The 15,000-nt window shown below is 48.2% G+C and overlaps 6 protein-coding genes; 4 read left to right on the forward strand and 2 right to left on the reverse strand.

Moving 5' to 3' along the window:
• Positions 1–1,773, forward strand: CNAG_07877 (hypothetical protein). XM_012198221.1 has 4 exons: positions 1–500; positions 551–709; positions 763–1,321; positions 1,391–1,773. The coding sequence occupies exons 1-3, from the start codon at positions 273–275 to the stop codon at positions 901–903; spliced, it is 528 nt and encodes a 175-aa protein (XP_012053611.1). The 5' UTR covers positions 1–272; the 3' UTR covers positions 904–1,321; positions 1,391–1,773.
• On the reverse strand, positions 748–2,792 carry CNAG_05455 (translation initiation factor eIF-1A). XM_012198222.1 has 7 exons: positions 2,646–2,792; positions 2,585–2,596; positions 2,304–2,382; positions 2,126–2,229; positions 1,851–2,067; positions 1,088–1,793; positions 748–1,023 (listed from the first exon to the last, which is right to left on the reverse strand). Coding segments are annotated over exons 1-6 (423 nt in total). The 5' UTR covers positions 2,655–2,792; the 3' UTR covers positions 748–1,023; positions 1,088–1,791.
• Positions 2,793–2,867: 75 nt separating this feature from the next.
• On the forward strand, positions 2,868–4,583 carry CNAG_05456 (hypothetical protein). XM_012198395.1 has 4 exons: positions 2,868–3,687; positions 3,741–3,789; positions 3,841–4,243; positions 4,292–4,583. The coding sequence occupies exons 1-4, from the start codon at positions 2,988–2,990 to the stop codon at positions 4,391–4,393; spliced, it is 1,254 nt and encodes a 417-aa protein (XP_012053785.1). The 5' UTR covers positions 2,868–2,987; the 3' UTR covers positions 4,394–4,583.
• Positions 4,584–4,725: 142 nt separating this feature from the next.
• CNAG_05457 (pentatricopeptide repeat protein) lies at positions 4,726–9,669 on the forward strand. XM_012198396.1 has 5 exons: positions 4,726–4,915; positions 4,968–5,187; positions 5,244–8,525; positions 8,577–8,674; positions 8,726–9,669. Exons 1-5 carry the CDS (start codon positions 4,899–4,901, stop codon positions 9,495–9,497), a joined length of 4,389 nt encoding a protein of 1,462 aa, XP_012053786.1. The 5' UTR covers positions 4,726–4,898; the 3' UTR covers positions 9,498–9,669.
• A 690-nt stretch (positions 9,670–10,359) lies between these two features.
• On the reverse strand, positions 10,360–12,291 carry CNAG_05458 (endo-1,3(4)-beta-glucanase). XM_012198223.1 has 6 exons: positions 11,917–12,291; positions 11,807–11,851; positions 11,411–11,733; positions 11,013–11,358; positions 10,825–10,944; positions 10,360–10,770 (listed from the first exon to the last, which is right to left on the reverse strand). Exons 1-6 carry the CDS (start codon positions 12,028–12,030, stop codon positions 10,612–10,614), a joined length of 1,107 nt encoding a protein of 368 aa, XP_012053613.1. The 5' UTR covers positions 12,031–12,291; the 3' UTR covers positions 10,360–10,611.
• A 1,230-nt stretch (positions 12,292–13,521) lies between these two features.
• Positions 13,522–15,000, forward strand: part of CNAG_05459 (Pi-transporter A-1) — a 2,890-nt gene continuing 1,411 nt past the window's right edge. The window contains exons 1-3 of the mRNA XM_012198397.1: positions 13,522–14,412; positions 14,467–14,578; positions 14,632–15,000. The exon at positions 14,632–15,000 is cut by the window's right edge and continues 387 nt beyond it. Coding sequence (XP_012053787.1) covers positions 13,846–14,412; positions 14,467–14,578; positions 14,632–15,000 — 1,048 coding nt within the window. The 5' untranslated portion in view covers positions 13,522–13,845. The remainder of the gene's footprint in view (positions 14,413–14,466; positions 14,579–14,631) is intronic.

Here is a 15,000-nt window from a genome sequence, read left to right on the forward strand (position 1 = left end):
AAGCATTGATGGAACAAGAGATGCCCACCAATATGCGTTATTTTCTGGATCCTATTCACTTCCACGTCCCTTCCCTTGCGTCCGGCCATGCTGTCTCCAATTTCCTCCGAGAGAGCGATTAGCCTTGACCAGCTTGCCATTTACTCTATACCTCTCGTCGAGTACTCCACGACAGCCCAGTTGCCGATACAGCTGAATTTTCCCGGATGTCAAGTTAGTCCAGCTATCTCATACGGTGTTGAAGGGCCATTATCACGAAAAGGAAGGGCATAATGCAACAGACATGGAACATAGAAATGATGAAGCAGAGGCTGTGGGAGCAAGTCCCAGAAACTTGCGAGATTCGAGAGATTCAACTTCCATCGAACCAAACTTTGGTATCATCTTTTCCTGTGGCGATGGGCCGTGCTCTCGCTCTAAATCACCTGACAACTGCTCTTACGGGACTAGCAATTGTCTTCATGTTCTTGTGTATAAAGGCAGATGATGGATGGTCCTATGTGAGTTTCACATTAATTGAGGGCGAGAATGATAAGCTGACTGGTGACAGTGGTCCAAGAAATTGGCAAGTTGGGCAAACTTTGTTGGATGGCTTGCATTTTGGTTTGATCTTGCCTACGTAGTGGTGCTGAGGGATAGAATCAATAAGAATGATACTGGTTTTGATTTCCAGGTTGGGAACGCGTTTTGGTTGATGCTGTATACGGCGGTACGTATATCTCAATTTCAAAAAAAGAGAAAAAAACATTGAAGTATAAACAGTTGCATACGGGCTTCCTATCATATCTGGTGCAAACCAGTGACGTAGCCGAGACTCGAGACATGCTCAGGAATATCCTAGGTGGAACCTCTGTGTATTCGCATCATCGTTGTAGCATACACGAATTTGGTTTTCTTGTCTGATTCACAACGATTGATGCTGATAACAAGATAGAACAATAGCGAAGAAATGTATAGATACACGGTTTAGCGGATTGCCATAGCGTCATCCACACAGGATCAGCTATCCTTTCGCTCTTCAGACTGTGGCCAAGAGGCATGCATCAGCTTAGAGTTGGCTAAAAAATGCCATACTGAGAGAGCTCACTTTTGGGGGTCACATCCACAAAATAATGATCATCCAATCTAGAGAACTCATCAGGGCCACAATAGGTTTCGATAGCACAGCCTTCGGCTACCTGCTCCATCAACTGGTCAAGGAACTTGCAGTAATGCCATTGGTGATCCTCTTGTCCATCTTTGACTTGAAGAAGCCCTCCAGCCACTGTCCAAGCTAATTTGACCAACCTGACATTAGGGAAGACCCGGTGATTTCTGCCCAGTCGGTATCTTTCTGACACATTAACCAGCCGGTATAATTCTGACAACATCTCATCACCCTTATAATAAGGGATTACTGAGCTCATGTCGATATCATCTGCAAAATCACCACGACCTTTAAAGCAACGCCAATTATACTGACTCCAAAACTGATCAGCCTCAATGCAATCGATATGCACTACAACAGGTGCGACTATTTCGCTCAGAACGCCCTCTCTTGTCGCCGCATCTCTGCCCTCTTTGACCGTAGTGACAACGGATCTATTCCCACTCGTCGGATACAATTACGTAATGTTTGGAAGTTGCCCAATCCCATTCTTTCTATTCTTTTGAATTCCGCATAATGCAGGCAACAGGCATGACAGTGTCCATGCTATTATGAACGAGATGACATGGAGAAAAAGAGAAAGCACGATGAACACTAGATAGTTGGATGCATTCCTTATATACACAAAAAACCAAGCCAACCGTCTCTGCATAGGCCATCAGTGGCTGTCTTTTTAAACATGGATGCAGAGCAAAGGGCTTACAGATGTCATCAATGTCAGCCTCCTCGAATTCAATACCACCTTCCTCGTCCTCCTCGCCACCAGCCTCCTGGTTCTCTACAAGCTGGAAGTCCTTCAACTCTCCGTAGGTCTTGAGGTTACGAGCTTCGTCCGGAGTGTATCGGTGGATAACATCAGCACGGTCGTCCTGGAACTCTCGGAGAGAGAGGAGGATGATGTCGCCCACAACGATCCAAACCTACGTTAAGGTAATAGAGTCAGCATAAAAAGGAAGAGCCGAGATAAATGAGACGTACCTTCTTCCTCATTTGACCTCGGATTTGGGCAAGACGAGACTCGCCGTCCTGACACTTGGCTTCTAATCTACCGTTACCCAGCATCTTGACAACCTGAGCGTATTCTACAAGTCTTGAATCAGCGCCTAGATGAAGAAGATAGTCTGGTCTAGCGGCAAAATGATGAAAGATGACTCACCCTGACCATCTTCCTTGAAGATCAATTCTCGCTTGTTTTCGCCGTCTTCCTTCTTTCCTCGTCGGTTGTTCTTGCCACCCTGCGAAATTCATTTGCCAAGGAGAAAACGAGTTTTTCAACAATGGAAGGGAGCCGTGTTAATATTGTGGGTGGATAAATGTCGAGAGTTGATATTGTTATACAACAAATGCAGCAGTGATATGAAGGAATTGAAGAAGTGCAGCACGTCAGCTCCAGATCTACCAGTATTACTTTTAGTGATCAAATGAAGTAAAACAAACCTTTCCCTTGTTCTGCAGAAACCTATTAGCTTCGTTCAATCCGTTGACATCCAAAACTCACCTTCGGCATTTTGATAGACCTGCGTCTGTGTTTTAAGTATTAACAAGTATCAACCGTGGATGTCGCTGCCTCTTTTTCAAGTCGGCAGGGTCTTTTATAGATATAGCAGATGGAGTGAAAGTGACACAAGGAATGACGAAAAGAGAGTGGCGGAACAAAGACCGACCAAATCGTTTTTCGCGTGCCTACAACCCATCAAATCTGCGTGAACTTTTGCAGCCCGCCTACTCTTGCTCGGGGTTATTTTCATTTGCCATTGAACTGGTGATGATGGGTTAATCAATGCTCCCAGCTATCCATTTCGCGTAGTCGACAGCGACAACCTTTGTCACGTATCTACTGATGCCTCCAGCAGCATCCCCTCCATCCCCACATGCTTCTCTAAGACCCAGACCGACTATCGCAGATGTTCCTATAGCGCCCAGGAGAAGGCTTCGTGATGGGTCTCGGGCCGGCAGCGTAAGCAGTGGAAGAAGCATTGGCGCAAGCAGAAGTGGAAGTAGAGATTCTAGCCGCTCCTCATCATCAAAAGCAGCGTTACTGGCCCCGGCGGCCGCTGTAACCACCTCATCAGCAATAGCAAGTGGCGTTCCATCACGAAGTCAATCAAAGGCTGCTCAAGAACCAATCGAGATTAGCGAAAGCGAAAGTGAGAATGGTAGTGGGAGTGGTGATAGTATCGTGGCTATTTCACCTCAGACCGTAAGCCGAGGACAGACCCTCGCAAATCTACATCCTCCTCGGATTGCACGCAGCGCAGTTACCAATCGGAGTGGTACGAACGAGAGAAGGACCAATCAGTCAACGCCGGTTTTAGTTCATGAGGACTCGTTATCTTCTTCCGACGAATATGGTCCGCGATATACCACCCAAGAAAAGGGGAAAGGAAGAGCGGTACCATCATCGATCCCTATTGAGATTTCATCCGATGAGGAAGACGAACTTTTGGGTCTTCGAAGTGTAAAGGCAAAAAGTGCGGAGACTGAAAAGGAGGATGATGGAACCGGATTGGATGAGAGCAGCACCCTGGGGACTGGATATCGTACGTCTACGTCTGGGGATGCGAAGATGATGATTTGACTGACATATGTTCAGATTGCCCTATTTGCTTTAACGCTCCGAATCCCGCTGTTCTGACACCATGGTACATTTCCTTCTCTTAGATCGCTGTAGTAAACTAACTGTCTGCCAACAGCGGACATATTTTATGCGCTGGGTGCTTACACTCTTCCCTACTTGCCGCTATCCGACGGAATCCTAATCCATATCCCAACCCATTCGCCAGTTTACCTCATCGAGGTCGCGGTCGCGGTCGCGGCCATACTCGAGGCGCGACTTTAACGGGCAGAGGGCACGGTTTTTCGAGAGCCAAAGAGGAGCAGCCCACCCATTGGACAGCTGATACGTTGCGCCAGACGTACGTGGATCAAAAGACTGCAGACATGGAGCAGCGACTGCTGCAGCAGAAGTGGCCCGAGGAAGAAAGAGACGCGGCAATAGCAGGTATGATTGAGGAGATGGAAGATGTGCAAGTGAAAGAAGTGCTGAACGGGTTATGGAGTGTGGATGGGGAGTGGATTGTTGAAGGAGAGTGCCCTGTAAGTTAATTGTATTGGAGGAGGCCAGATTCTGATTGTATCATTTAGGTGTGCCGAAAGGCTCTTGCCGGAGGATATGGGCCACCGAACTCTGGCATAGGAGGAGTTATTCCATTACAAGCCAGGCTATCTACTGCACTTCAGCGGTAAGCTGGCGATAGTTAATGACCGATGAACGATCACGAAGTTCAAATCTTTCTGCGGTATTCCACCATGTTCTTTCACGATATTGTCTTCATATACCTACCATGTAGCAAGTTGCATAGGCCGTCAGCCTTTTCATTCACGCTGTAATATATTAGACCATTAGCATGCATGATGCATAAGAAATACTGTAGGATTTGTCGGGATATGGAGCGATAAAAGAGACAAACGCCGTAACGCCGGGAGAAATCGGAGTGGAGGCAGGTGAGCGGATGGACGGTTGCCGAAAAGTTGAGCATGCGTCTTCGGCAGATGGCGAGGAAAGATTGAGTTGAGTAGAAAAAGATTGCAGATATCGCTGAAAAGTCGTGCAAGCACATCTCCGCCACCGTTATCACCCTCCCCCGCTGCACTGCAAGAAAAATAATGACAGCATAGAAGAACCAGCACAGATCAGGACAACTTCACTTCACCCCCATTCGACATTCGTTAACATCTACATCCTGCTGCCATGTTCACAAAAGCAACGTGAGTACTACCAAGCACTGCTTCTCTCCCAGCTCCAGCTAATTTCTCTTAGTTCCCACCTCCGTCCCTTCATCCGGCTCCCCTCTTCCCATTCCCCCGCCTCTCCAGACCACTTCACTGCCAACCCTTCTCTTTTACACCATCTCCCTCAGCATGGCGCGAGTAATTCAGTAATTGTTCAGGGGCAACATTCTGCCCAGGCCGGTAGCACGTCTGGACATGCTGGACGGACAGGCTACGGTGGTGGTGCAGGTGCTGGCGGAGGATATACCGTGAGTAGGGAAGTCTGGAAAGTGCAAGGTGGCAAGAAAAGCTGATCAGACGATAGGGTCATGCGCGGGCTTTCCTCTCTCTCCCTCAAACAGCTTCTGTCGATCCTTCTTCTACCCTCTCTGACGAGCGAAAAAAGGACGCTTCAGGCTCATCCACTTCAAATACATCTTTACTCCTTAAACACCGTCTCTCCAAGACACCACGAATAGTTCACCTTAATGATTCTGTTCGGGCGCGACGAGCAATTGAAGAACGAAAAGGAGGTAAAGATTTTACCGTCGTGGAACTCGAGGAAGTCCCCAGAATCCACAGACGAGAGTCCATCGCCGAATACACCTCTGGCCGATTACCCTTAACGTCTAATTCAACCCGATCACTCGCCCGTTCTCATACTTCTTTCGACATTTTCCAGGTCGGTATTCCTCAACCTCGATCAATAGGCCTTCGTGCCCTCTCGACAACATCTGATGCACCCCGAGCTCTTGAAGCAGAGGATATCGAGGCGATTGAAGAATTGGAGTTGATGACTCCTCGTGCTCAACGAGACGTTAGGACGGTCGGTCAACCCAATCGAGTGTTGATGGACCTCGCAGGACGAGATTTGCCCTCAACAGTCACAGCCAGTTGGCAATTGGGAGGGGTCAGGAGGAATTCCACTGCTGCGGTTGAGCGGCCATCGCTCGATCTCCCTCCTGCTGACCTTTCCAATATTGCGACTCCCGAGCGAAAGGAGGACAAACAGCGTGAAGAGGCGATTTTCCAAGCGCTTCAACAAGCGAAACAGAATGGAAATGTCGAACTCGTCAAAAACCTCATCACCCATTACCGTTCTCCTCGATCGCTTCCACCTTTTTCACCCGACAGTCTTCCTGGTGTTCCAGAATTGTCAAAGCATTACCCCCTTCCCTCCGGTTTCTCAATCAGGATTTACAACGCTTGCCTCATTGCGGCTCTTGCGACCCGAAGCCCCGGTCAATCCATTGCGCCAATTCTCGAAATTTACAACGAGCTCTTAGAGAAAGACATAATCCCTGATAGCATGACCTACGGCGCAGTAATCCGAGCTTTGGCCATGAGGGAGCGAGACGTTAGAGGGAGTCAGGAAATTTGGGAACGCCAAAAGACTTGGGGCTTGTGGCGGGCCGAAATTAGTGGAAATCACACTTGGGATCCTGAAGTAGCGGCTGAGAACGACGCAAACATAGAGGCATACCTCGCTGAAAACAATGTTTTGTCGGCAGTCAGGCTTTTCCGAGCGGCGGCTTTAACAGGCCAGGCTGGGCGATTTGTCATGTCGATACATGGCACTTTGTTAGACGCTTTGAGCAAGCTGGAGAAGCCTGATGTAACTGTGATGGAACAGTTAGTCGAGCACGCCGAGTCCCATGAAGTGCCAGGTACAATATCGCTCTACAAGCATCTCTTCGTGGCCTACTCTAAAGTCAAGGACGCTTCTGCTCTTACTCAAGTATGGAGCAAGTACCGAGATCTGGCCAAGACAGCAAGTCGAGAAGACTGGGCCGCTGCGTGCGGTCAGCGTGATGCCTCTGATGACAGGATCGAAGGGGCTATGCGAGAGCCTTGGGATATTGTTATAAGTGCTTTCATTGAAGTTGGGGAGTTGAGCAAGGCGTTCGAAGTCTTTGGAGAAATGGCGGAGGTCGCAGAAAAGAAGACTAAGGGTGAGGTGCCGCCTGCCACCCACAGGACGTGCGGTGTACTTGTAGCTGCCCTTGCTCGAGCTGGCGAACTCGACCTCGCTCTAGAGTGGTTCAACAGCTTACAAGCCTCTGCTATTCTTATTGAGAACTCGCCCCATCGACTCACCCTCGAACACACCATCGTCCTTACAGAGCAGCTCCTCCTCAAGGGACGTTGGTTTGACGCTGCTGACCTCGTCATTGGGCTTGGGAAGATTCGTGATGAGTTGTCTCAATCAAGCGCCCAACATAGCCTGCGCACCGTCGCGTGGAAGACTAACTTTGCTCTTATTCACCACGCCGCTTGCTCGATTCCTGAAGAAGCTGCTCGCACTCTCGCTCGTGCGCAGGACGTACTTGCGGCCGTTCCCATTCAACTCGATCTGCGATCTATCGTCCTCCACCTTACACTCCTCGCCCAGGCTGGCGATTATACCAATATGGTTCGCGTCGTTGATCTCATCTCTGCCCGAAAGTTTCCTGCCAACACCATCCAAAAATTGAATGACGCTTGCGACCAAATCGCCAAGGAAAACATACCTTTCAAGTACCGAATCGAATTGATCAAGGCATTTGGCCGGCATCACGCTGAGCTGACCCCGGTCGTGGCGGAGAAGCTTATTCAGGCTTATGTCTCAGAGAAAGGCAGGTCTGTTGATGAGCGTGATTTGAGCAAAGAATCGCTCTATACTCTTTTTGATGCGTTCACTGTCGTTGAACAAAAGCAAGTAAGTGAGGGGGAATATGACGAGGCGCTTGAGCAATTGATGAAGGACCTCGCGGCGATCGACATCAGTGAGGATATGAAGAATGCGAACTCAAACCAGGCCGTAGGCTATTTAGTGAAGAACGTGATATTCAGGTTCGGTGCTGAGCGCGCTCGATCCATGTTGAGTGCAGTCGTTGGCGAGCAAGAAGCTGCCAACTTGGTCCAACCCGTTTCTCCCATTTTTACCCAATCCGAAACTGTCTCTCGAAGTGATTCCGAAGCTGCCTCTCCTAGCCATTCTCACGCTTCTTCGGCTACCTCTGCCCCTGCCCTTTCTTTCTCCCAAACGCTTACTTCCTCGATCGAGCGTTTCACTTACCGTAACCCCACCATCACTCCTCTAGAAGCTTACGCACTCCTTCGAGACGGTCTTTCGGTCTCCCAGGTCCCTCGACTCGAAGTCATTCTCTCCTTGATGGATCATCTTGCCCGTCGCAACGATGAGCCCAAAGTCCGGGAGCTCTACGAGCTGGCCCAGGTTGTACTTAACTCTTTGGTCAGACCAGATGTTCAAGCCCAAAATTGGTACTCTACCGAGAACGCTATGCTCATCGCTTGCTGTCATCTCGGCTACCTCGAAGAGGCCGGTCTGCATCGAGCTCGTATTGTCCAAGCTGGCTTTTCACCCAATGCTGATGCTTATGCTACCATGATTGCTTCTTCAAAGGACACCACCGATGACGCGCTGGTCGCTAGAGAATTATGGGAGGAAGCTCTTGGTATGGGTGTGAAACCTCATCTATTCTTGTACAATACTGTCATCAGCAAATTGAGTAAGGCCAGGAAGGCGGAAAGTGCTTTGGATTTGTTCATGAGGATGAAGTCGGAAAGGATTAGGCCGTCCAGTGTTACTTATGGAGCTGTTATCGTAAGTTTTGTCTTTATATCTGCAGTTTCCTGGGCTAACAAAGCTTTCAAGAACGCTTGCTGTCGAGTTGGCGATGCTTTGTCCGCAGAGACGTTGTTCGAGGAAATGACTTCTCAACCCAATTTCCGACCTCGAGTTCCTCCCTACAAGTAAGACATACTGTCTTTCGCTTGATGAGTTTTTGCTGACATCAAATCCAGCACTATGATGCAGTTTTACCTCCAGACCCAACCCAACCGAGAGCGTTTCCTCTACTATTATGGTGCCCTTCAACGCGCTCGCGTCCCTCCTTCTGCACACACCTATAAGCTCCTTCTCGATGCCTATGCCACTCTCCCTCCTATTGATATCCCTACTATGGAACTCGTATTCTCTCATCTTATTGCCGACAAATCTGTACGTGTTCAGGGTACTCACTGGGCGAGCTTGATCTCCGCGTACGGTATTCACGCGGGTGATGTCAAGAAGGCCGAGGAGGTGTTCAACAAGATTCCAGCGAAGGGTGGAGACTACGAAGCAGTTGTATGGGAGGCGTGGTTAAATGTGCTTAGTCAACAAGGTACCATCGAGCAATTAGAGGAAGCCCGCACTAGGATGCTTGAGAGTGGTGTTCAACCGACGGCTTACGTTTACAATGTTCTCATTAACGGCTATGCCAGGGCTGGTAATATTGGGCGTGCTCGTGAGGTCTTTGAGTCCATGGGAGACAGTATTACTGGCGTTGCCGCTCCCAACAACCATCCGGTTCTTCTCACCTCATCTGGCCATGCCAAGCCGTCAACACAGGCTACGACGACCGGCGTGGTCTACCGAGAACCGTCAACGTATGAAGCAATGATTCGAGCGGAGGTCACATGTGGAGATCAGCAGAGGGCAGCAGAGGTGTTGCAAAGAATGGAGGAGAGAGGTTACCCAATGGCGGTTTACATGCGGGGCAAAGCGGCGTTGGAAGGAGAACCTCCAAAGTTTTAGATTAGATCATTCACCACTCATATTGGCTCATTCACTTGCATTCATACCTAATTTATTTGATACCTGTTGGGAAAGGAGAAGTATATAGCTTCAGGAAAGAAGTATTTTATGTTCAGGGGATCGATGTACGATAGGCAGAAGATGAACTCATGATTATTTGCTGCGCTACTTCTTAGACATGTGGCATTTGCCTGCTGATGGTCAACAACTCTCAAGAGTTGGTAAAGGAAGTGGTAGCGATCAAGCTCTAGCGATGGTCAGGTTGGTCATGAATGAGATCATCCACAGTTGTCTCTCTCCACGGCTTACGAGAGTTCTCGAGCTCTCGATCCACATCACCAACCATCACATCATCTTCAAAGTCTATCTTTCGATAGCTGTCCGCTTTTAAAGTTACTCCTCGAATAATTTTTCGATCCAATCATCCAAACCAACAGGCGTCCCAGCATCGCTGCTCCTTCTTCGTCAACCTTCTGTCTAAGATCATTGGAATAAATAAAAGTGAGGAGGATGCCAGGATCACCTCGGCTACTGTGAAAAAGCGCTATACTGAGGTTATGGTTGATATGATGGCGCACATGCTCTTGGAAAGAGGAATAGGATTCAAACGTCCTCCAAGATCTCTGAGCGACAAGATGCTTTTGTCGCTTTGCGTGTAGAGATATAATTGCTACTTGAAAACGATGGACAAGAATAGTGCTATATATCTTTTATGCAATTAGCCACTTCATCATTTTATCATGCCGCCGATCTCTCAAGTCGCGTGTCAATAATGTAATGGTCATTGTTATTATCATTCCCAGCTTCTCACTTACAAAGGACCTCATAATAATGCTATAACTTCAAACTTGTCAGACTTGGCTTTACCTGGAAAGGAAGTTGGCCATTACGTTGGATGGTAGAGAAGTAAGTCAGGAGCATAAATTCCGGTTGAGGGGATAAAGGACCGAGATACTGTACCTCGCCGCCGGAAAGGAAGAGTATCAAGAAAATTGATACATGTTTTCTCTGATTAACGGGAAATGTCCATAAATAAACTGTGTTTCCCTTCCCGAGGGTCACGCAGTGGTTCTAACATCTAAATTTGATCTTTGTCTTCTTTTCTTCTCTGTTATTACATCATCCCCGCCAAAGCAGACACGCCTATAACACCAGCCAATAACCATCCCAAGGCACTAAAGCCATGAGTAGAGGGGGCAGAGCTGCTGCTAGAGTCAGAGCTGGAGCCGGAGGAGCTTCCGTTGGAGTAGACCTTCAAGCTGTTGATCTCGAACTACAAAAGATGTATCAGAGGATAGAATATACGAAAGAAAAGGAGTAAACTTACGTATGCAGTGTCATAGTTGCTAGCGTTGAGCACATAGGTAGTGTAGCAAGTGTCAGAACCAGACAAAGCAGAGCATCCTGTACTAGAAAGGATATTAGACTTGCCAGCCCAGTCACCGCACTAACATATGGATTAACTTTGGTCAAAAAATAATAATAATTGAAATTGAAGGCTGTATATACACTTACAAGGGTAATATCAAAGACAAGAGATTGGTCACCAAAGAACTTGGTAATGTCACAGGTGTCAGTACCCCAATAAGCACTGGGAGTACCCAAAGTACTGGTGTCGATTTCGTTGTCCGCATTGCTGATAGCGTCAGGAATATCGGGTCGGCTGAAGAACCAGATGGAGATCCCAGACTCGGCGAGCTGGGTGACGAAGACACCACCTCCGGCGGCAGCGAAGGCGGCTCCATAGGAAGCATCGTTGGTTTCGGTAACGCCACAGCCAGAATTGTCGTTGGCCTCGTAGTAGCATGAAGTGTCGTTGACAATGCCAGAGAATGAAGATCCTGAAGATCCCAATGAACATCTAGAAATAGAAAGTAAGCCATATTAACAGAAAACATTGCATTATCACTCACCCGTCCTCGGTGTGTAAAGCCATCTGGTTAGAGAAACCCATGTTCACACCCTCAATGACATCGATTTCACCATCCTCAGGCCATGTTGCACCAGCACCATAACTCCAGAATGCAGGCCAGACACTGCATCCATATGGTAAGTGGACGGCATCGAGAACCCATATGGATCCAACGGGGTAGCTGTCAGTCGATGTGATCTTGACGGTATCACGCTTGTAGTTATACTGAACGGTAGAAGAGTTGTCCACTCGGATGATGGCGCTACCATCAGACGTCACATATGTGAGCTCGGGGGTGGATGTGGCTACGGATTTATTGGCAAACTGCGGTCGATTGATCTTAGCAAATGTACCGCTTCGCACAGGCATGACAACGAAGCTGAGATTGAAAACTCACGATAGCATCGCCATTGGTGGTATTGTCGTAATGGCCGTAGTAAGTCTGATTCCATGCTTATCAATCAAACCAACCCAGCAAGTAAAGCCCATGTTGGGGAATCAGCTCACCCATCGGTCAAAGAAAGAGTCTCCTTGGTAAGTCCTAACAAGAGGGGTGGAGGCTTGAACTCCCAAGCTCGCCAAAACTAGCCCGAAGACTGTCACTGCTGTTGATGATATCATCTCCTTGATTCGAACGCGCTCTTTTTAGTTCTCTTTGGGTCCAAAAAGTGGGTAAGGTAAGTATTAGTAGGATGGACTGGCTTGACAAGTCTTTCGAGATGTGAGGATTTATGTAGGCGTCATGTTCCCGTATTACTTGGCGTCTGCCCTCTTATATAATCATTTCCATACCTGCTTGCATTAGCGCAGCATTCTCATGATTTCACCCTTATCAAGCGATGGTTTTTGACGTCGACGACGCGACAAGACCGCGGAATAAACAAGCAAAGGAAATTTTCGTGAAAACGTCAGAAAGTCGAAAGTGACACCGCATCTCACATATTCCCAAAAGTGCCGCAGTGGAAACGCCAACATACCCAGATAAGTTAGAGTGAATAACCCGGAAAGAAATTGGGACCCGTGCAGGAATTACTTCGGTTAAGTAGGCTTTTTGCTGCGAATCTCAGGGACCTTTGAAAACAATGGCCCATTAAATAATATTTGGCCCAGAAAAAGGAAAGACAGAAGACCTGTTAATTAAGCGTATATAAGGTGCTAAACAGGAGTATGAAAGGTGCAAAAGTCATCTATGCGAACAGAGAAGGTATCTTTCGCATTCCGAGTAGGTTTGTTTTCTGGAAAATGTAGACCCCTTAATCCAGCGTAGATAAGAAAAAAATCCGACAGTGGTCACCTGCTGCGAATGTATCCAGGAAAAGGGCAAAAGTACCCGAAAAGGTTTCCTTCCCGAACTCTTATGCGGACAGGATAGGACTCAGAAATACACAAACGGTTATTAGGAGGGAGCAGGCCTTTCCCACATTGATGTATCATTAATAGTACGGTACGAGATGCTTCGGCGGGGCCCGAGCAGAAACAAAAAAAGCAGCTATCGGCGGACGGTGGAGGCTTGGTGGCCAATAGTGGTGCAAATGCTAAAGGCTGGTCAGATGCTGCTTGCTATTGATGCAGAGTTCCCTTTAGTACTTGTTACTATGTTACTGCTGCAAGCGAGCATCAGGAAGATTGACTTTTGGATTCTAAACCATTCAATATGAAAACCCTAACTGATTTTTTCCATCCGCTGCTAGGACGCGTAAGAGCAGCGAGGGCGCTAAGAGCGCTGAGCAATTTCGCTGTGAGCAAAGAGTAAGCTGAGCTGGTTCACAATATGCAGCATTCCATGATTGCAATCATGTATCGAAGCGATAGGTCGTAGTCTTGTAAAAGAGAATTGTTGCTAGCCTTTATCCATGCCATGTTTCAAAGAACGGCTCCATAGTAGAGAGTTGCTGACATCAGGACTTTTGGAGAAAGCCAAGGCGGAATTAACCGCAGATCTCCGCCATGCACCACATTGATTCTGGTTCCTGGGTGATGTAATTTCCGGATCGGGTAATTTGGGGCACGAACGTGCATGGAGCTGGCTTGTGAGTGGCCACACAATTTTTTGCTGCCTCCACCGTTAGCGGGGGGCCCGACGATGCTCCACCATAGAATGCATGCAATATATACCACTCAGCTACGGCAGATCCCTCCCTTCACTCACACGACCCCCCTGCTCACACGACCATCCATTCTTGGCCCATCCAAGAATAGCTGCTCACCACTCCCGATAGAACATTACCGCGGCGACAAAAGCACGTTCCTTCGGAATCAGGCCCACGAAGCATCCTTTCATAGAAGTTTCTGAGCGACCAGCTCCAACATTTTTACGCCAGGAAAACTATATTGGTGGACCGTGACGTAGCTGCATACAGCGGCCTTTACATATAGAGCTTCGACAGCTCCACCTGCCATTCTTCATCCTCGCCCACAACTCGCCCAGCAAACACCATGGCCCTCTCTTTCATTCTCCGTGGGGAGAACGATCAGACTCCCATGATCGCCCCTGGCGATGTTCCTTCTCCCACCATTATCTCTCTCACCAACACCCCTGCCATCCCTCCTACCCAGCCTTTGAACCCCTACAACACATCCTCTGACGAGGACGGCCCTCTTCCCCCATCACGATTCTCTCTCGATCCTGAAAAGCGAGATCCCCGACTCAGTACACGAGAATTTGATCAGTCACATCCTTTATTCCAAGACCTCGCGCCTGAGGACTCATATCGCGACGGTGTGTATTGGGCGGATTTACCGTTCAATGAAAGAAGAAAATGGGTCGATGCGCAGAGTAATGAGGAGGCCAGTCAGGAGCTCAAGCATATCTGGCAGATGTTCAAAAAAGACCCTCTCAGCCCTTTAACTGCCTACTGCAAGACTTATGTCATGGGAGGTTTTGGGTTGTTCACCGAAGGTTACGCGTTGTTCTCGATCGGAAACTTGTCCGCCCTCTACAAGGCTGTTTGGCCACTGTGTTGGAAAACTCATGAAGTTTGCAGCTCCAATTGGATTGCAGCTGTGAGTTTATTATTGTATATGCCGTTTATGACATGTAGCTGATAGAGAAAACAGGTCGACTATCTCCAGATCATTGGTATCATTTTGGGTCAGATTCTTGTCGGTATCGAGGGTGACTGGATCGGTCGTAAATTTGGTCTTGTTCAAGACGCGCTTGTCATGACTCGTTAGTCATTTCTCATTACGGATCATTTTTCAAAAGACTGACATCTTCATCAGTTGGTCTTGTCATGCTGACTGCCGCTTGGGGTACCACCCTTGAAGGCTGGGTCATTTGCTACGGTTTCTCTCAGTTCTTCTACGGTATCGGTGTTGGTGGTGAATACCCCATGACCTCCACCACTGCCATGGAGAGCAAATCAGTCGCTGGCAGCCAAAAGAATGACAAACTTCACCGAGGCAGGAATGTCGTCTTAACTTTCCTCATGCAAGGTTGGGGTCAGCTCTTCAACCAGGCCGTCTTGATCATCCTTCTCCTCATTTTCCACCATTCTGGCAACCCTCCTTACTCTGAGGTCTCTGCTCAGTGGACTTACCGAGTTTCTTTTGCCATTATGGCTGTTATGACGCTCTGGCTCGCGTACTTCC

This window comes from Cryptococcus neoformans, chromosome 14 (assembly GCF_000149245.1).
Source record: "Cryptococcus neoformans var. grubii H99 chromosome 14, complete sequence".
NCBI lineage: Eukaryota > Fungi > Basidiomycota > Tremellomycetes > Tremellales > Cryptococcaceae > Cryptococcus > Cryptococcus neoformans.

Bases quoted from the DNA above. Each gene is read 5' to 3' on its own strand.
- CNAG_07877 (XM_012198221.1), top strand. From the start codon at position 273: ATGCAACAGACATGGAACATAGAAATGATGAAGCAGAGGCTGTGGGAG. The intron at 501-550 runs GTGAGTTTCACA...GACTGGTGACAG, and splicing joins CAGATGATGGATGGTCCTAT to TGGTCCAAGAAATTGGCAAG. The intron at 710-762 runs GTACGTATATCT...AAGTATAAACAG, and splicing joins GGTTGATGCTGTATACGGCG to TTGCATACGGGCTTCCTATC.
- CNAG_05455 (XM_012198222.1), bottom strand. The intron at 2,230-2,303 runs GTGAGTCATCTT...CAAGACTTGTAG, and splicing joins CTTCAAGGAAGATGGTCAGG to AATACGCTCAGGTTGTCAAG. The intron at 2,068-2,125 runs GTACGTCTCATT...ACCTTAACGTAG, and splicing joins GAGGTCAAATGAGGAAGAAG to GTTTGGATCGTTGTGGGCGA.
- CNAG_05456 (XM_012198395.1), top strand. From the start codon at position 2,988: ATGCCTCCAGCAGCATCCCCTCCATCCCCACATGCTTCTCTAAGACCC. The intron at 3,688-3,740 runs GTACGTCTACGT...ACATATGTTCAG, and splicing joins CACCCTGGGGACTGGATATC to ATTGCCCTATTTGCTTTAAC. The intron at 4,244-4,291 runs GTAAGTTAATTG...TGTATCATTTAG, and splicing joins TTGTTGAAGGAGAGTGCCCT to GTGTGCCGAAAGGCTCTTGC.
- CNAG_05457 (XM_012198396.1), top strand. The intron at 5,188-5,243 runs GTGAGTAGGGAA...ATCAGACGATAG, and splicing joins GTGCTGGCGGAGGATATACC to GGTCATGCGCGGGCTTTCCT. The intron at 8,675-8,725 runs GTAAGACATACT...CATCAAATCCAG, and splicing joins CCTCGAGTTCCTCCCTACAA to CACTATGATGCAGTTTTACC.
- CNAG_05458 (XM_012198223.1), bottom strand. From the start codon at position 12,030: ATGATATCATCAACAGCAGTGACAGTCTTCGGGCTAGTTTTGGCGAGC. The intron at 10,945-11,012 runs GTAAGTGTATAT...TCCATATGTTAG, and splicing joins TTGTCTTTGATATTACCCTT to TGCGGTGACTGGGCTGGCAA. The intron at 10,771-10,824 runs GTAAGTTTACTC...CATCTTTTGTAG, and splicing joins GCAACTATGACACTGCATAC to TTCGAGATCAACAGCTTGAA.